The sequence below is a fragment of the Oncorhynchus mykiss genome, chromosome 10 (assembly GCF_013265735.2).
Source record: "Oncorhynchus mykiss isolate Arlee chromosome 10, USDA_OmykA_1.1, whole genome shotgun sequence".
Taxonomy (NCBI): Eukaryota; Metazoa; Chordata; class Actinopteri; order Salmoniformes; family Salmonidae; genus Oncorhynchus; species Oncorhynchus mykiss.
In genome coordinates this window covers 48,116,818-48,137,477 of record NC_048574.1, presented here as the reverse complement: position 1 = coordinate 48,137,477, position 20,660 = coordinate 48,116,818, and the positions used below count along the sequence as shown (strand labels likewise).

Here is a 20,660-nt window from a genome sequence, read left to right as displayed (position 1 = left end):
AGCCAGAGCCCAGACTTGAACGTGATCGAACATCTCTGGAGAGACCTGAAAATAGCTGTGGAGAGACCTGAAAATAGCTGTACAGCGACGCTCCCCATCCAACTTGACAGAGCTTGAGAGGATCTGCAGAGAAGAATGGGAGAATCTCCCCAAATACAGGTGTGCCAAGCTTGTAGCGTCATACCCAAGAAGACTCGAGGCTGTAATCGCGGCTGAAGGTGCTTCAACAAAGTCCTGAGGAAAGTGTCTTGAATACTTATGTAAATGTGATATTTCCGTGTTTTATTTTAAATAAATGAGCAAAAATGTCTAAAAACCTGTTTTTGCTTCATCATTATGGGATATTGGGTGTAGATTGCTGCTCTTTAAAGAAAAATAAGGCTGTAAATAAGGCTGTAACATAACAAAATGTGGAAAAAGTCTGAATACTTTTCGAATGCGCTCTAGGATGAGCCTCGACTAGAATACAGTATATACATAATGACGTGGGTAAAACAGGATGTAAACGTTATTAGAATGACCAGTGTTCAATGACGATGTACATGCCTAGGCCAGCAGTCTCTAATGTGCAGGGTAGAGTACCGGGTGGTATCCGGCTAGTAACCGTGTCTGAAGTTCAGAGCAGGGTACTGGCTGGGGCTTGTCTATATATAGGTGGCTGAAATTGATTAAGAGATAAATCTCACTCAATCCCCCGTCTCACTTAGCCTGTAATCGGATTGTGTTGTGTATCAGAGTTGTGTACTAGGGGTCTCCCAGTCAAACTCAAGGGGATTGATCGCCTTTGAGAGATTATGAGGCTTACACTGATATGGAAAACTGTAATAATATACGGTAATTTGGGGTATTATCAACATTAAAATAGTCTGAAACATTTTACTGCAGCATACTATGTATTATGGTGCATTGTGGGAAACTGTTGTGGGCGAGGAAGGAATTGCTGTATTTCAAATGGTACTGTAATTCCACCTCACAGATGCATTACCCTACTGTATCTTTGGAGTGCCCGAAACCTTTTAACCACTAGTGATTGATGCACGTTAATGCTGTTTCTGGCTCATTCATATTATTTGAGGCATGCCTTGTAAGAGGCTATATTAATACTGTACCAATTGAACTTCTATGTCGTTATAGTACCCAATCAATTTCAAATGTGGAAATCAAATCCAATTTGATTTGCTACATGTGCCAAATATAACAGGTGTAGGTAGACCTTATCATGAAATGCTTACTTACAAGCCCTTAACCAACAATGCAGTTTTAAGAAAATAGAGTTAAGAAAATATTTACTAACTAAAAAGTAACAAAATGTTTGTTTTTTTACAGAAAAAAATAAAAAAAAAAAAAGGTAACACAATAAAATAACAATAACGAGGCTATATACAGGGGGTACCGGCACCGAGTCAATGTGCAGGGGTACAGGTTAGTCGAGGCTGTAAAGAGGACATATTGGAGTGGCAGCATGTCTTAAACCTTAAATGGTTGAGTCCTTTTGGTCTGTTTTGATCTGTAGTCCTGCCAGGCCTCTAAAAGTGCACGTGACATAAAACCACCAAATATCTATTAATATGCTGTAATGAGCAGCCAACCTGCTTGCACCCTTGTAATTACATTCAAATATTGTGAAATACAAACCCCTCCCCTCAATGAATTTCATTAATTAATTCTGATTAAGGCAGTATTTCCTTTTTTTTTTACAGTATAATACCGTACATTTTTACAGTATTGCACTGTGTGTCATTACACAGTACTTGCTTTGATACCATATTTATATGACAGTAGGTGTACTGTCAAATGGAATACATCATTTTACATGCCACTGAGATGCCTGTAAGTTACTGTCAAATTCACAAAAAAAAACTTTACAGTGTAGGCTATGAGGAGCCATGACAGAGAAGCATCAGAGAGGGACCCTATGGGCAGGCACTGCACTCTCTGGCATTGCTTGGAAATCGATTGAGCCGGTGGCAGTGTGTGCTGCCCAGTGAACCACAAAAGCCTTTGTTCAAACACAGATACTAACTAAGGAAATGACTTTGAATTGTACACTTAGAATTTGGAAATAAAGGTCTGCTACCAAACTCGTGCTGTAGCATGTGGTCTATCAGGCTAAGGCTTAAAGCATCTTGGCCTTGTGTATGTTTAAAAATAGAACATTTCAATCTCTGTTTGACATTTTATACCTCAGTCATCTAGATTGACTTCCAGATCGACATGCAGGCAATGGTGTCGCTACCGAAAGTATGAGTACATAGAGCTGAGTGTATTGGAGGCCTGTCACAGAGGTTGGAAAGCTGATGCAGAGGAACTCCTGTAATCATATTTATGGTTGTTCTGCTGGTTAGGGAACGTGATTGGATCCCTAATCCGAGTTAGATGAGAAGGAAATCCCAGACTTCTAGAAGTCAAATGGTGGCCCAGTGAAGTTGTTATAGATGAGCTCATTAACAATGTACCAATCCTTGTGTGTGTGTGTGTGTGTGTGTGTGTGTGTGTGTGTGTGTGTGTGTGTGTGTGTGTGTGTGTGCGTGCGTGCGTGTGTGCGTGCGCGTGTGTGTGTGTGTGTGTGTGTGTGTGTGTGTGTGTGTGTGTGTGTGTGCGTGCGTGCGTGTGTGCGTGCGCGTGTGTGTGTGCGTGTGCTTGTGTGTGCGTGCATGCATGCGTGCGTGCGTGCATGCGTGTGTGCGTGCGCGTGCACGTGTGTGTGTGTGTGTGTGTGCGTGTGTGTGTGCTTGTGTGTGTGTGTGTGTGTGTAGCATCACATGAAATCAGAAAACAGTAGAGGTGAGGCCATGAGGGAAGTAAACAGGATAATCAGATAATGTAGAAGTAGATCCACCATTAAGAATAGTAACACTAATCAAGGAAGGCAGCTCTGATAAGTGTTTCTTAGAAGTTCCCGAAATAATCAGGAATAATGTCACTATGTTTGAGATGTATTGGAGACTTGGTACATTATGTGTTAGGGTTAGCATTACCGTTAGGTTTGCATCTGTCTGAGTGGAGTTATTTAAGGCCAGGAGCAAGGTTTTACATCCAATTTGCATTCTCTGTCGGGATTTATAAAATTGTACTGGAATTTAATCTTTCCATCAGCTCGGTCGTGACTTTTTTCATGCGTCAGGTAATTCATCGACTTTAAATGGTGGGATTGAAACGTGGTTAGTGTTAGTGTTTGGGGTTTGGCGAGTTAATCTGAGTGAGAGGCCAGAAGGGACCAGAATAAGATTATATTGGTTAGATTCAGGATGGTTTTAGGGAGACTATTTCACATAGAACACGTAGACCTCCATGAGTGTTCTGATATGCTCTATAGAATCAACATTTAGGCAAGATACCAGTCAAACGCTGTCTCTTCGCTCCAAGGTCTTATAAGTGGAAGTCCACGAATGTAGGAATGGCTGCAATAATTGCAATAGTTTATTAGTTCAAAAGAACACCACAACGAAAAAATGTTAGTTATCTCACTTTAGTTGATCCAAAGTGACACGGGTTTAGGGAAGAAGTCATAGCCATTCAACAAATTATTTTCTGCATTGTAGAATAATAGTGAAGACATCAAAACGATGAAATAACACCTATGGAATCATGTACAGTGGGGCAAAAAAGTATTTAGTCAGCCATCAATTGTGCAAGTTCTCCCACTTAAAAAGATGAGAGAGGCCTGTAATTTTCAGCAAAGGTACACTTCAACTATGACAGACAAAATGGGAGAAAAAAATTCCAGAAAATCACATTGTAGGACTTTTAATGAATTTATTTGCAAATTATGGTGGAAAATAAGTATTTGGTCACCTACAAACAAGCAAGATTTCTGGCTCTCACAGACCTGTAACTTCTTCTTTAAGAGGCTCCTCTGTCCTCCACTCGTTACCTGTATTAATGGCGCCTGTTTGAATTTGTTATCAGTATAAAAGACACCTGTCCACAACCTCAAACAGTCACACTCCAAACTCCACTATGGCCAAGACCAAAGAGCTGTTAAAGGACACCAGAAACTAAATTGTAGACCTGCACCAGGTTGGGAAGACTGAATCTGCAATAGGTAAGCAGCTTGGTTTAAAGAAATCAACTGTGGGAGCAATTATTAGGAAATGGAAGACATACAAGAACTAGTGAATGACCTGCAGAGAGCTGGGACCAAAGTAACAAAGCCTACCATTAGTAACACACTACGCCGCCAGGGACTCAAATCCTGCAGTGCCAGACGTGTCCCCCTGCTTAAGCCAGTACATGTCCAGGCCCGTCTGAAGTTTGCTAGAGAACATTTGGATGATCCAGAAGAAGATTGGTCATATGAAACCAAAATATAACTTTTTGGTAAAAACTCAACTCGTCGTGTTTGGAGGACAAAGAATGTTGAGTTGCATCAAAAGAACACCATACCTACCGTGAAGCATGGGGGTGTAAACATGGGGCTGTTTTTCTGCAAAGGGACCAGGACGACTAATCCGTGTAAAGGAGAGAACGAATGGGGCCATGTATCGTGAGATTTTGAGTGAAAACCTCCTTCCATCAGCAAGGGCATTGAAGATGAAACATGGCTGGGTCTTTCAGCATGACAATGATCCCAAACACACCGCCCGGGCAACGAAGGAGTGGCTTCGTAAGAAGCATTTCAAGGTCCTGGAGTGGCCTAGCCAGTCTCCAGATCTCAACCCCATAGAAAAGTTTTGCAGGGAGTTGAAAGTCCGTGTTGCCCAGCAACAGGCCCAATACATCACTGCTCTAGAGGAGATCTGCATAGAGGAATGGGCCAAAATACCAGCAACAGTGTGTGAAAACCTTGTGAAGACTTACAGAAAACCTTTGACCGCTGTCATTGCCAACAAAGGGTATATAACAAAGTATTGAGATAAACTTTTGTTATTGACCAAATACTTATTTTCCACCATAATTTGCAAATAAATTCATTAAAAATCCTACAATGTGATTTTCTGGATTTTTTTTCTCATTTTGTCTGTCATAGTTGAAGTGTATATATGATGAAAATTACAGGCCTCTCTCATCTTTTTAAGTGGGAGAACTTGCACAATTGGTGGCTGACTAAATACTTTTTTGCCCCACTGTAGTAACCAAAAAAGTTTTAAACAAATCATGACAGCTTTGCATTCTCTCAACCAGCTTTAGGAGGTAGTCACCTGGAATGCTTTCCAACAATCATGAAGAGTTCCCACATATGCTGAAAACTTGTTGGCTGCTTTTCCTTCACTCTGCGGTCCAACTCTTCCCAAACCATCTATATTTGGTTGAGGTCAGGTGATTTTGGAGGCCAGGTCATCTGATGCAGCACTCCATCACTTCTCGGTCAAATAGCCCTTACACAGCCTGCGTGTGTGTTTTGGGTCATTGTCCTGTTGAAAAACAAATGAGCACAAACCAGATGGGATGGTGTATCGCTGCAGAATGCTGTGGTAGCCATGCTGGTTAAATGTGCCTTGAATTCTAAATAAATCACAGACAGTGTCACCAGTAAAGCACCCCCACATCATCACACCTCCTCCATGCTTCATGGTGGGAACCACACATGCAGAGATCATCCGCTCACCTACTCTGCGTCTCACAAAGACACGGTGGTTGGAACCAAAAATCTCAAATTTGGACTCATCAGACCAAAGGACATATTTCCAACGGTCTAATGTCCATTGCTCATGTTTATTGGCCCAAGTAGGTCCCTTCTTCTTATTGGTGTCCTTAGTAGAGGTTTCTTTGCAGCAATTCGACCATGAAGGCCTGATTCACGCAGTCTCCTCTGAACAGTTGATATTGATATGTGTCTTTTTACTTGAACTCTGTGAAGCATTTATTTGGGCTGCAATTTCTGAGGCTGGTAACTCTAATGAACTTATCCTCTGCAGCCGAGGTAACTCTGGGTCTTCCTTTCCTGTGGCGGTCCTCATGAGAGATAGTTTCATCATAGCACTTGATGGTTTTTGCGAGTGCACTTGAAGAAACTTTGAAAGTTCTTGAAGTTTTCCGCATTGACTGACATTCATGTCTTAAAGTAATGATGGACTATAATTTCTCTTTGCTTATTTGAGCTGTTCTTGCCATAATATGGACTTGGTCTTTTACCAAATAGGGCTATCTTCTGTATACCATCACTACCTTGTCACAACACAACTGATTGTCTCAAACGCATTAAGAAGGAAATAAATTCCACAAATGAACTTTTAACAAAGCACACCTGTTCATTGCAATGCATTCCAGGAGACTACCTCATGAAGCTGGTTGAGAGAATGCAGAGAGTGTGCAAGGCTGTCATCAAGGCAAAGGGTAGCTAATTTGAAGAATCTCAAATTTCTTATGATTTGTTTTAACACTGTTTTGGTTACTACATGATTCCATATGTGTTATTTCATAGTGTTGATGTCTTCACTATTATTCTATAATGTATAAAATAGTAAAAATAAAGAAAAACACTGGAATGAGTAGGTGTGCCCAAACTTTTGATTGGTACTGTAGATAAAATTATTTTAATAGTTGGTTATTCCCTGAGAACACTATAAAATTTGTTTTTCAAATCCAATTACTTTCAGTCAAGTGTAATTGGAAGGAAATAGGAGCCAATTTAAGTAATCTCCCTTGATTCTGCGGTGTACCTGATTGATGACCCCACGCTGTTGTGTAAACATGTTCCTGAATGCTGGACCTTCTGAGATTCCTCACATAGTTGATTCATACCAATGTAAACACACATAATGTCTGAACATACTCTCTGAACAGACATAGTGAGTCCCATTCTTGAATAACAGTAGGTCCAACAGCTCTCCTGTCATGCCCTCACTGCACTGAGGGAACTAGTGATGTCACCAGGTTACTCTACCAGAAATACCTGGACATACTCAAAGACACAAACACCTTCCAATCTGATGTTCAAATGGGTCATTTCCTGTGTCTCAGACCTTAGGACATCTAGCCACCCAGACTAATAAACAACACTATCAGCTGTGGCAGATGATCTCTTGGTTTAGTAATGGTATAGCTATATCCTCAGTAAGCAAAGCCTGATGCTTGGCATGTGAGACCAAATGCGATTAAAGGGATAGTTCAATGAAGCCTTTTATCTACTTCCCCAGAGTCAGATGAACTTGTGGATATTTTTCAGATATATATCTTCGTCCAGTATCGAGGACGTTAGAGGTAGTTTGGCAAGCCAATGTTAACTAGCATTAGCAGAATGACTGGAAGAATACAGGAACAGCTAGCATGCTATTTTTGTCCCACAGATTTCCAGTCATTGCGCTAACGCTAGATAGCCATTGTACTTACTTTAGTTAGCAACTTACTGTATACTAGACGCAGAGACGTACAAATGGTATCCACAAGTTCATCTGACTCGGGGTTGTAGATAATTGCCAACGCCAAAATCCCAAATGAATATCAGACATGTTAAGCAAACTCAAAGGCCAAAAGCTGAGTTAATTTACAACGTTTTGTTGTCGATTACAAAAGGGGGAGGGGGGCCTCTTTCCTATTCATTGCAATACCCTGCAATACCCTGTGAGGAGTAGACCTTCAAGATCAGCCACAGCACCAACAACAGACTGCGGCAGGTAGCCTAATGGTTAGACTCTTGGGCCAGTAACCGGAAGGTTGCCCGATCAAATCCCCTAGCCGACAAGGTTAAAAGTCTGTTGTTCTGCTCCTGAACAAGGTAGTTAACCCACTGTTCCTAGGCTGTCATTGTAAATAATAATTTGTTCTTAACTGACTTGTCTAGTAAACTTTTTTTTAAATTTATGGAGCATTTTACTTCAGTTGGCTGTTGGTATTTTTAAACCATTTCTGGTAAAAAAAAGAAAAAAAAGGAAAAAAAAGAAAGTTGTTTGCTGATTGAATAATTGGATTGAGAGACGGACAACAGCGTCTAAAACAAGAGAGTTAGAGTTAGGCCGGGGAAGGAGGATGAGGTCCGGGTATAAAGAGTGATGTCAGCAGTCAGAGACTACACTCTCTGACCACCGGACACATACAAGGAGTTTGAGCATCAGAGGTGCGCTGATACCTTTCGGAAAAGGTAAGACATAGCCATTCTTTTTGCTTCTTCTGGTTTGAGTCTCGAATTCATGCTGACAAAACCTCTGTAATGTAGCTGAAAGAAGTTGGTAAATACTTTCATTTATAAATGTAGCCCTCCAGTTACATTTTGAAATTGGGACATCTGTGTTCATGGGTAAAGTGAACTGTTATTTTGATTTATTTATTTATTTGATTTAAATATGTATATATATATATATATATATATATATATATATATATATATATATATATATATATATATCAGCTTTCATATTGCAGATAGATTGTAGCTTCCATCAATGTATCAATGTTCCATCTGCATCACTTCCAATCCCCCATATATATTTTTGATCATATATATATATATATACACATAGATACTTATACATACACACATATAAAAACATACATATACACATACATGCATACATATACATACATATACATACATAAATACGTACCTTTTTAAAATATATTTTCCTTTATTACTTTCTAACCCTACCACCCATCCCCTAATTGGAGTAAAATAGTGAACAACAACGCTTAGGCTTCTACTTTCAGATTTTACATACTATATACATTTTATGGACACAGTTTATTTGACAATAGTTTTATTTTGTTTGTTTTTACTCCTGTCCTTCCTCGACTCTCAACCTCTCCCATTTATTTCTGATGTCCTTCCTCGACCCTCAACCTCTCCCATTTATTTCTGATGTCCTTCCTCGACCCTCAACCTCTCCCATCTATTTCTGATGTCCTTCCTCGACCCTCAACCTCTCCCATTTATTTCTGATGTCCTTCCTCGACCCTCAACCTCTCCCATCTATTTCTGATGTCCTTCCTCGACCCTCACCCTCTCCCATCTATTTCTGATGTCCTTCCTCGACCCTCAACCTCTCCCATCTATTTCTGATGTCCTTCCTCGACCCTCAACCTCTCCCATCTATTTCTGATGTCCTTCCTCGACCCTCAACCTCTCCCATCTATTTCTGATGTCCTTCCTCGACCCTCAACCTCTCCCATCTATTTCTGATGTCCTTCCTCGACCCTCAACCTCTCCCATCTATTTCTGATGTCCTTCCTCGACCCTCAACCTCTCCCATCTATTTCTAGTGTCCATCCGGTTTGATTTCCATTTGCCATTTCTTTCAAACTGTGCTCTTTCTCAAAAGTTCCTAACCCATTTACGTTTAACGGACACCGTATGTTTTACATGAATTATCTTGTTATTATTTGTTGTTATTAGTCCCAACCTTCAGCTCCATTCAACCCCTCCCATCTATCTCTTAACACCATCCATATTCAACTGTGCTGTGATGTTCCACAAAAGTTGTTTCTACATATTGCAAATTGAAAATAAACATTTTTGCTAAAAGTATTATTATATTATTGATCGATTTGACTATGACTTTTCAGATCACCCAGTAGTGTTATCTGCATAGTTAGCTCCAGGCAGCAAAATCTGCAGAGCTGAAAGTGAACTGTTGCCTTTAATTGAATATTACACGCTCCACAACCATGAGCCTCAAATGTTATGTTCGAAAACACTCGTGTCTAGCCTGTTAATACATGTCAGTCTGATTTAGTAGGGGATAGTAAAAGGTATTAGTGAATTACTTGGTAAGGATTATTTTGGTCATTCAGGTCAACGATGGAAAAGCAGCGTTTCATCCTTCCTGTAGTTGCATAACGTTTGCAACACTCAGGTTTATAACTACTCGGTCTCATTGATTGATATCTGACACTGGAAATATAGGTGTGTTCAATCTCTGTCAGCCTTCTGGTATTGTCCGCCATTTGTAGGAGAAATGTACTACTATTCCATTGCGGGACATATCTCTCTTATGAAGACAGCTGACTGCTGACAATCCAGTCCAGTCTTAACCTCATGTAGACGACTGAAATATAGTCAACTACTACCTGTAAATGGTGCACTGTCTCTGCATCACTCTCCAAATGCACCTCGAGAAGGGCACTCTCCATGGTCCTGATCTCATCAATTGATTGAATACCGGCATGGTATTGAGATCCGGACCGTGGACAGCACCATTCTTGAGTATAGAAAGTGATGCAGTACCAAATTACCAACACGAGAAATGATCATTCCCACTAGGCACACAATGGTTGAATCAACGTTGTTTCCACGTCATTTTAACGAAATTACGTTGAACCAACATTGAATTGACGTCTGTGGCCCAGTTTGTACACTCTTAGAACAAAAAGGTGCGAAATAGAACCTTAAAGGGTTATTCGGCGTTCCCCATAGGATAACCTTTTGAAGGACTCTTTTTGTTTTGCAGGTAGAAGCCTTTAGGGTTCCATGTAGAACCCTTTCTACAGAGGGTTCTACCTGGATCCAAAAAGGGTTCTCCTATGGGGACAGTCAAAGAACCCTTTTGGAACCCTTTTTGTCTAAGTGTGTAGTGACTAGTTGACTAAAACCAGTGGAGGAAAGTGAAGACCATCCCCCTCAGTGAATTGAATTAAATTAAAAAAGAGAAACATAGATACAACTATAGTAAATATATTCACACCACTAAACCATGTCACAAAACCTAGGAGGCTCATGGTTCTCGCTTCTGTCCTCCTCTGGGTACATTGGGCATATAAACCTAGGAGGCTCATGGTTCTCGCCCCCTTCCAAATATAGTTCTCACTTCTGTTCTCCTCTAAGTACATTGACTTCAATAAAAAACCTAGGAGGCTCATGGTTCTCACCCCCTTCTATAGACTTACACAGTAATTATGGAAACTTTCAGAGGACGTCCCCCAACCTATCAGAGCTCTTGCAGCATGAACTGACATGTTGTCCACCCAATCAAAATAACAGAGAATGAATCTAGTACTGAAAGCATAAGCTACAGCTAGCTAGCACTGCAGTGCAGAAAATGTGGTGAAAAGACTATAGTTGAACACTTATGAACAAATTCAATTCTTCGAATATGAAGGTAGAAGCAAAAGAGAGAGAGAGAGAGATAGCCATATTTGGTTGTATTTTTTTTTAAATGTTTGCTTAGCTAGAGAATGCAGTTAGCTAATTTAGCCTACTCAAACACAAACAGAGAGGGATGCTATGTTAGCTAGCTGGCTATGGCTATCCAACACTGGAACTCTTCCAAGTGAAGGTAAGTGAAGGTAAACTTTTGGTTTTATTAATGTATTGCCACTGGGACCCACCGGTGTCACTGCTAAACTGCTTTCTGACTGTACACTGTACTGCATGATTGTAGCGTTAGTTCTAGTAGCTATGTTGACGATGACGTGACAACGATGTAGGCTGTGTGTAGCAGTTATAGCGGTCATGATATTGTCACGCCCTGGTCTTATTATTTTGTGTTTTCTTTATTATTTTGGTCAGGCCAGGGTGTGACATGGGTTATTTATGTGGTGTGTTTTTTCTTGGGGTTTTTGTAGGTTTTGGGATTGTGGTATAGTAGAGTTGTCTAGGTAAGTCTATGGTTGCCTAGAGTGGTTCTCAATCAGAGGCAGGTGTTTATCGTCTCTGATTGGGAACCATATTTAGGCAGCCATATTCTTTGAGTGTTTCGTGGGTGATTGTTCCTGTCTCTGTGTTTTGCACCAGTTAGGACTGTTGTCGGTTTTCACGTTTTTTTTATTTTTTTTTAGTAAATTGTTTCATTAAAGATGTTTATGAATAACCACACTGCATTTTGGTCCACCTCTCTTTCACCAGAAGAAAACCGTAACAGATATGAAGGTTTAGCTTGGAAAGTGTTTTTTTCCTGGTCAAAGATAGCTGATGTGTTGTGCACTGAAGTACACAAGTGAAAGGAAAAGCTGAGAGGAGGAGGGTGCGTAGATAGTTTGCGAGAAATAATTATATATACAATGAACAAAGTGATCATGCTGTTTTTATGTGGCTGCTATGAAAGTGAACTGTGTTTGCGTGTGAACAGGGGTGTATTTATTCCACTGGTTCTGTTGAAAAACCTTTTCTTAAACGAAAACAAACAAAACGAAACGGGGATAAAAAAAATACAGAAATTCGTCTCATAGCACATTTGCGACTGTTGGACTAATGATTACTCCCTAGATCAGCTAGATGCAGGCAAGAGTGTGCAAGGCGGTGTTGAATGTCACCTTGATTATTCAAAATGATCTACGTTGTAAACCTTCATGGGGAAATCAGAGTATCAGGGGAAATCAGAGTATCATGTGGTAGCCTAAACCTATCGATGTTACATGGAGCTGGGTGAATGGAATATGAATGACAGTCATCCAATATGCTGTAATAGAAATAAGGCCATGCTAATCCTCCCTCATCTTAAACGGCACCGACCGCCGCTGACTAAAACTTATTCTTCAGTTCAACTAAAATTAGATTCTTCTTTTTACTCCTCTTATGTGTATTGATACTGTTATGATCTCATGTCATTATATTCATCTATCTGTTGTGAATCTTTCAGGAAAATAAGACACCTTGTGACCTTGTAAATGCTTTTGGGGGGGGACTTTGGTCAGTGTGTGGAATCCATCAGGGACGTGAGGATGAAAACCCTCCTTTTAGATTGACTTTGAGCAGTGAGAAGAATAGTGTGACATAAGAATTACGCTACCGTGTAATTCCTGCCCGGGTACTTTGAGGTTTTGTCCCGGTTTTCTGTGCAGTCTATTGGATGAGATTTGTCATCCAATGGACTGCAGCAGTGCGAAAAGACAATCCCCAGCCAAGATTTGGCTCAAGGTAACTCACAGTGATGCTGTAATCTCATTCCACCAGATTAGCCATCCGCCTTTCCTTTGGCACTCGACACTGACGGAGCATCCTTCCGTCTCATTGCTGGATTACGCCCTGATTACGCCCTGATTACGCCCTGATTACGCCCTGATTGTGATCTACATTCACCTTTTTGTTGTGTCATTTTTACAAAGTCACACATTGCACATGTTTTTTTTGTTTGTTTTTTTGTCTTCCACAGAAATTCACCTTTTGTGGCTGAAGAATGGCTAAGTGAGTCAAACCTTTTCTGTTACAGGGTAGCAACACTCCATGTTACATACCTTTCTATTTTATGTAGGTCTAACTGATATAACCTTACTTGCTGGTATACTTTAAATGGAGCAGAATAAGAAAAGGTCTCTAACAAATATGGCAAGCAATACTTTTAAGAGCTCCGAGGACTGCTGACTACAACCGAAGAAAGCTCACACCAGAAATAACTTGGGTCCTATCCAACGCTGAGCACAGGCATATTAATAGCACAAAGTGTTACCGTTCACAAAGGGTTTGTCTGTTTTGTCGGAGACATTAGGCTTACCTCGGACTTTTCATCTCTCATAAGAAAAACTCCATACAGCAGTGTTTCTTCCAAAGGTTTGTATGACATTGGTTGCCAGAAGGTGCTAATCAAAGTCAATGAATAGGTTTCCCCTTATGAATTATGAAAGGAGGGCTCCATTCAGTTCAAAAGTATTGGAGAGAGAGGCAGACAAGGCTGCAGCTTTGACTTGAGCATCTGTGATTACCCCAAGCACTATGTGATGAATGGTCACTCATGCAGAGTGGCTTACAGCCCAAGTCAAATCCAGTCGGTTAGGTAAAACTACGCTCAAGGGTTAATTCCTCAGCTCTGCTCTTGTAAGACGACATATGACCATGACTTACGCCCCCCTGCCATCAGGCTGGCCTGACAAAACACATTTTACAAACTCAGGATTGGGAAACATTTTGGACAAAACATGCCAGTTATCATCATTTAGAATAAATGATATGTTTATATCAGGTCGTGTCATCATCAGTTGCACAACTGCACACATTTGATGAACTGTTGATTTGACCATTTGTCTTTTTCACTACTTGGAATGAACTTTGTGTGTTTTTTTAATCCTTTCAGAATGTGCCAATTATACACTGAAACGGTTTGAATGCTGCTGAGTTTGACTGTTACCTTTCTCTTTGATCTTTGCTAAGGTTATACAAGAAAACCTCTGGGAATGGCACAGTGAGTGAAAACCTTTTTCCGTCTCCCTAATAATACTTGCCCCACGGAAATAGAGACCATCGCCTATTTGTGATGAACGTGAAAGAGCTCCAGTTACATTCTGCGTTGACATTTTTGTTGTTGTTGTTGTCTTTCTTTCTTCAGCTCACCCTTTACCTGGGAAAGAGAGACTATGTCGACCATGTTCAGAATGTGGACCCTATCGGTAAGTCTTACTTATTAGACTTCGCTCTTATGTATCGTATCCAGTTTCGATATTTGTGTTGAGGGGCAAATCTCTCAAATCTCTACCCATCGGTGTTACAGAGGGAGTGGTGAAACTTGATCCTGCAAGCCTTGCAGGCAGGAAAGGTACACTTTCTTTCACAAAATACCTTCTTTTTTTTCTTTTTTTACAGAGAAGTTGCTCGTGTTAGCCATTCTGCGGAATGATAACGCACTGGTTCATGTTTATTCTGTTCTCTCCAGTGTTTGTGAAGCTGGCGTGTGCCTTCCATTACGGCCGCGAGGACCTGGATGTCATTGGACTGTCCTTTAGGAAAGACATCTGGGTCAAGCACATCCAGTTGTACCCTGATGCTGGCCACAAACCCAACCTCACTCCCATGCACGTTTGCCTGCTCAAGAAGGCAGGAGAGCAGGGCCGTGCCTTCACTTTCGATATTGCCACAAACCTTCCCTGCTCTGTCACACTCCAGCCAGGACAAGATAATGCTGGAAAGGTAGGCCCTTGCCTTGATAATAGTTGTTGTTGTTTTTTTTTACCCCAGATAGATAGAATTCCATGATTCGTTCTATTTACATTGACCTTTTGTGTACACCTAGGCTTGCGGTGTGGACTTTGAAGTCAAGACGTACATTGCAACTGAGGCAGACCCCGAAGAGAAACTTGATAGGAAGTGAGTGGCATTCCAAATCTTTGTGTTGTTTATTGAAATATTTTACGCACATTAGGGATTCTCTGCATGTTAAAACCAATTTGTTTCTTTCTGACCTTTTTTCCTCTCTGCCTCCCTGTCTCCCTCCCTTCTTCACTTTGCTCATTTCCCCCTCTGTCTTTTGTAGGGACACTGCCCGCATGACCGTCCGTAAGATCCAGTTTGCCCCAGACGAGACTGGTGCTCCTGGGCCCAGGGCCGACATCTGCAAGAGCTTCATGATGTCGGACAAGCCTGTCCACCTACAGGCCTCGCTGGAAAAGGAGGTGAGTTACACAGAAGGCCTCGCTGGATTCTACAGCGCATCCACCGTAGCAACTTTATTGGAAAACATAATGAAAAGGGGATGCAGACATTAGACAATTTTGCCTTCTTATTGATGTCAGATCTACTATCATGGAGATCCGATCGACGTCAACATCAAAGTCAAAAATGAAACCTCCAGAACAGTGACAAAAATCAAAATCATAGGTAAGTCTATCACCACTGATTCTGATTCTAAACTAAAATGGTCTACTTCATTTGGTAACGGTGGTCTCTTTCCTTCAGTTGAGCAAACTACAGACGTGGTTCTCTACTCCGCAGACAAATACACCAAAACCGTACTTTCTCAAGACTTTGGGTGAGTGGAGAGAAACCCACCCTCAGGCAAGGTCCCTCTCCACCTTGTCTTTTATGGAGTGCTCTTCCCCTGATGCTTTGGGTCCTAACAACTCCGACCTTCTCTTACAGAGAGACAATAGATGCCAATAGCACATTCGATAAATCCCTTGCCATCACCCCCTTACTGGCCGAAAACAAGAAGAAGCGCGGCCTGGCGCTGGAAGGCAGACTGAAGGACGAGGACACGAACCTGGCCTCCAACACTATGTGAGTGGCAGTCCGTTGATATTATCACATTCAGATCTAGACTGGAACAACCTGAGTCCATCTCTCACCGTCTTCTCCTTTCCCCCAATTAGTATTAGAGCCGGTATGGATAAGGAAGTGTTGGGAATCTTGGTCTCCTACAAAATCAAGGTCAACTTGATGGTGTCTTCAGGAGGGTAAAGGCTTAGCTTAAAAGTTTTTGTTGTTGTTGTTTGTAAGCCAATGTCATGCTTTCCATTGAATTGGAGGAAAATAACACATTCTAATCTGCTATGTTCTTTACCCCCATTCAGCTTGTTGGGAGGTCTCACAGCCAGTGACATACAGGTGGAGCTCCCGCTGATTCTCATGCATCCCAAACCCCAAGGTAAACGAATAGTAGGACCTAATAAATAATACGATTTGCCACGTCTAATAATCTCTGTCAAAGTAGAGCTGATGGGCTGAGGCTGCAATGTCTCTCTCTCTACTCATGCAGAGTTGCTGCTAATGTAACCATTCTACTCTTCTCCCTTCTACCATAATGAACCCTATTACACGAACAGAAGTGTGAGCATAAAATTATAGAATACAACGAACAAGCATGTATTAGTAGCATACACCACAGTATTCAGCTTAAGTGTTGTTTTTTTGAATTGCCTTATGAGTTTGTGTTGTTCTCATGTTTCCCCCTACCCAGAGTAGAAACCTCTAAGGGTGAAGGTGATCTTCTATCCGACAGACTTATAGACCCTACTGTACAGTAGACATACCTTTGATGTGAAGTGCCTGTTGTTCATTGTTGGGCTGTTGAACTCTGGTCTTTATAGAGGCCAGGCTGTGCCCTGCATAGAGTTAGCATGAAGGCACCCGCGGTTGTATTTCAATTAAGTAAAACAACAACTGTAGATTACTCAGGTGATCCTGTGACTAAATCGAATCATTGTAATTGTGGCATTACTTCAGGACCAGAGTTCACTGCCTCAGTTCACATGTCATTCACTGTAGTCATCTGTGACAGTCACCAAGCAGCGATATTGATTGTATATGTTTTGTGAATCCCCAGAAGGGAAGTTACCCTTGAGGTTGAGTAAATTCCCTCAGCAGTAGAGAAAAGAAAGAGGGACTGCAAAGACGAATGGAGCAACGCCGTTGACAGCTGCTCAGATTGAGACTGACGAACAAACCAAAGAAGAAACAGGAATACCTCATAAGAAGAACCATCCATCAAAAACACACGATATTGATTTATTTGACTATTACAGACATGTCTTCAGTTGTGGTTTTGTGAGCTTGTACTGTATGTTGATATCCAGACATGCATCTGAATCATATCGCTTTACCATTCACTTAGTACTTCTCACATAAATCCATGGGGGGGGGGGAGTCAACGATCACATCCAACCAGTGGCGACGCGTCATTCAGGGCAGCTGAGGCTGTTTTGAACCAGTTTTTTTTTGTTAGCCTGTTTTGCATGTTATTTTGGCATTCATACGTGTCACATATCAGTTTGCAAATAATGTAAAACATGGTATTTTTTTGCTTTCTTGAGCAAGGCAGCTCCTAAATGCAGGTGTTTCAGCCTAGCTCAGTACTTTTTATGGTGGTGGGGCAGCCAGCGGAAAATATGGAGCGTAGGATTTGTTCTCTAGTTGCGCCGTGATTGCCTCAGTGTTCTGTCACTCATGGGGACACTATGTCACTGAAAAATCTACGGGTGGAGCTTGAAATTTCAATCCCCTTGAGTGCTGCCATAGACTTACATTAGAAGTGCCCATCCAAGAAGGCTCAAGGTCATTAGCCACAGATAAAATGACGTTAAATCACGTTATATCTACCGTAGCTTTGATTGGACTGATCATGTGAACATCATACTTTCAAAATCTTAGCTAGCAAGCTAGACAAGCAGTCATCATCATGCATCAAGTCGGTAATCTACTGCCAAATCCTTTTCAATCATTGAAGAGAAATTACAGATAAAACGTATCGGTGCTCATCGGCTATTGGACATTACACAACAAGTTGGAAATCGCAAATTCAACAATGAGTGCTCACTGCAGCCCCGGGTTCGATCCCAGGTTGTGTCACAGCCGGCTGTGCCCGGGAGACCCATAAGGCGGCACACAATTGGCCCAGCGTCATCCATGTTAGGGGAGGGTTTGGTTGGCAGCAATGTCCTTGTCTCATCGTGCTGTAGCAACTCCTTGTGGTGGGCCGGGTGCATGCAAGCTGATTTCGGTCATCAGTTTGACAGTGTTTCCTCCGACACATTGGTGCGGCTTGCTTCCGAGTTAAGGGAGCAGTGTTTCAAGAAGCATTGAGGCTTGGCTCTCAACCTTCGCCAAGTCCATAGGGGAGTTACAGAGATGAGACAAGATCGTAACTACCAATTGGATATCATGGAAAAAGGGGGAAATGTCAGACTTCAGTGAGTTCAAGACGACTGGGAACTCAGATAAAACCATCTCTGACTGGGAAATACAGAAAATAAGTTTGAATGGTCATCCAACTCGGAATTCTAAGTCGGAATTTCGGGCCTCTTTCTAGAGCCCACTAGAAAGACTGCTGCGCCACCTTCCTGTTCAAGTGAGGTGAGTCCAAAGGTGAGTCCAAAAATGTATTTTATGCTGCTGCATAAATTATGTAATAAGCCAGGGAGATATGTATACTGTAGCCAAGAAAGTAATATTAAGTGTGCAGTATGTTGTGTAGTAAGCTGGTAGTATCCCATGTGCCTCACCCTAAAAATGTGTTCCCTTTCCTCCTTCATAACTTAGCCTACTGTTATGACTTGATGGTGCACATGTAGCCTATAGCCTGTTTTAGAGAAATGTCATCATCAAATATTGTAAGAGCTTTCATTGTCTGCTTATATGTCCCCTTTATTTATCCTACGGTTCTGACTTGGTGTACAGGGAGAATACTGTAAGAATTATGTCACTGTACATTTGCTAAACAAATACAGTGCCTTGCGAAAGTATTCGGCCCCCTTGAACTTTGCGACCTTTTGCCACATTTCAGGCTTCAAACATAAAGATATAAAACTGTATTTTTTTGTGAAGAATCAACAACAAGTGGGACACAATCATGAAGTGGAACGACATTTATTGGATATTTCAAACTTTTTTAACAAATCAAAAACTGAAAAATTGGGTGTGCAAAATTACTCAGCCCCTTTACTTTCAGTGCAGCAAACTCTCTCCAGAAGTTCAGTGAGGATCTCTGAATGATCCAATGTTGACCTAAATGACTAATGATGATAAATACAATTCACCTGTGTGTAATCAAGTCTCCTTATAAATGCACCTGCACTGTGATAGTCTCAGAGGTCCGTTAAAAGCGCAGAGAGCATCATGAAGAACAAGGAACACACCAGGCAGGTCCGAGATACTGTTGTGAAGAAGTTTAAAGCTGGATTTGGATACAAAATGATCACTCTGGATGAACTGCAGAGATCTACAGCTGAGGTGGGAGACTCTATCCATAGGACAACAATCAGTCGTATATTGCACAAATCTGGCCTTTATGGAAGAGTGGCAAGAAGAAAGCCATTTCTTAAAGATATCCATAAAAAGTGTTGTTTAAAGTTTGCCACAAGCCACCTGGGAGACACACCAAACATGTGGAAGAAGGTGGTCTGGTGAGATGAAACCAAAATTGAACTTTTTGGCAACAATGCAAAACGTTATGTTTGGCGTAAAAGCAACACAGCTCATCACCCTGAACACACCATACCCACTGTCAAACATGGTGGTGGTAGCATCATGGTTTGGGCCTGCTTTTCTTCAGCAGGGACAGGGAAGATGGTTAAAATTGATGGGAAGATGGATGGAGCCAAATACAGGACCATTCTGTAAGAAAACCTGATGGAGTCTGCAAAAGACCTGAGACTGGGACGGAGATTTGTCTTCTAACAAGACAATGATCCAAAACATAAAGCAAAATCTACAATGGAATGGTTCAAAAATAAACATATCCAGGTGTTAGAATGGCCAAGTCAAAGTCCAGACCTGAATCCAATTGAGAATCTGTGGAAAGAACTGAAAACTGCTGTTCACAAATGCTCTCCATCCAACCTCACTGAGGTCGAGCTGTTTTGCAAGGAGGAATGGGAAAAAATGTCAGTCTCTCGATATGAAAAACTGATAGAGACATACCCCAAGCGACTTACAGCTGTAATCACAGAAAAAGGTGGCGCTACAAAGTATTAACTTAAGGGGGCTGAATCATTTTGCACACCCAATTTTTCAGTTTTTGATTTGTTAAAAAAGTTTGAAATATCCAATAAATGTCGTTCCACTTCATGATTGTGTCCCACTTGTTGTTGATTCTTCACAAAAAAATACAGTTTTATATCTTTGTTTGAAGCCTGAAATGTGGCAAAAGGTCGCAAAGTTCAAGGGGGCCGAATACTTTCGCAAGGCACTGTAGTTACATTGTTTTTTGAAAAGGCAGTAAATGAGGCTGAATTACCTGTTTCGTTGCCAGACAAACCTCCACTGATAGCCAGGTGTAACTGTGGTAAGGATTCACGCCATAGTGCTGATAAGAAAGCTCTGCTTCATGCAGTCCTTAAAAGTTTGTGGGCACCATTTGTCACTGATATAGTGCAATGAATGTATTGTTCAGTGTTATGTAGTGGCTTTGCTTGCATGCATAATTATATATATTTTTTGGCCCCAACAAGATTGACATGATAAAATTGCCACTGCATCCAACATTTATTGGTTTGTCAATAAAATCCTACTACTCCAACCGACACGGTGTCCGGTAGTTTATCACGTTCAAAGAATTGTGTTTTTCTGTGAGATGTATGTATGTATGTTTTTGGCTGATAAGTAATTGAACCAAATAAAAACATCACATATCTAAGATTGCTTCTTCAAC

General features: G+C 41.2%; 1 protein-coding gene across 1 annotated transcript; it reads left to right on the top strand.

The window, feature by feature from the left end:
- Positions 1–13,949: 13,949 nt before the first annotated feature.
- On the top strand, positions 13,950–16,477 carry LOC110533132 (arrestin-C-like; the record flags this gene model as incomplete). Its single annotated transcript, XM_021617222.2, has 12 exons — positions 13,950–13,985; positions 14,130–14,190; positions 14,292–14,336; positions 14,454–14,707; positions 14,811–14,884; positions 15,051–15,189; positions 15,310–15,394; positions 15,473–15,545; positions 15,656–15,793; positions 15,886–15,969; positions 16,087–16,160; positions 16,473–16,477. Coding segments are annotated over 12 exons (1,068 nt in total), but the record flags the coding sequence as incomplete, so codon positions are not given.
- Positions 16,478–20,660: the final 4,183 nt, after the last annotated feature.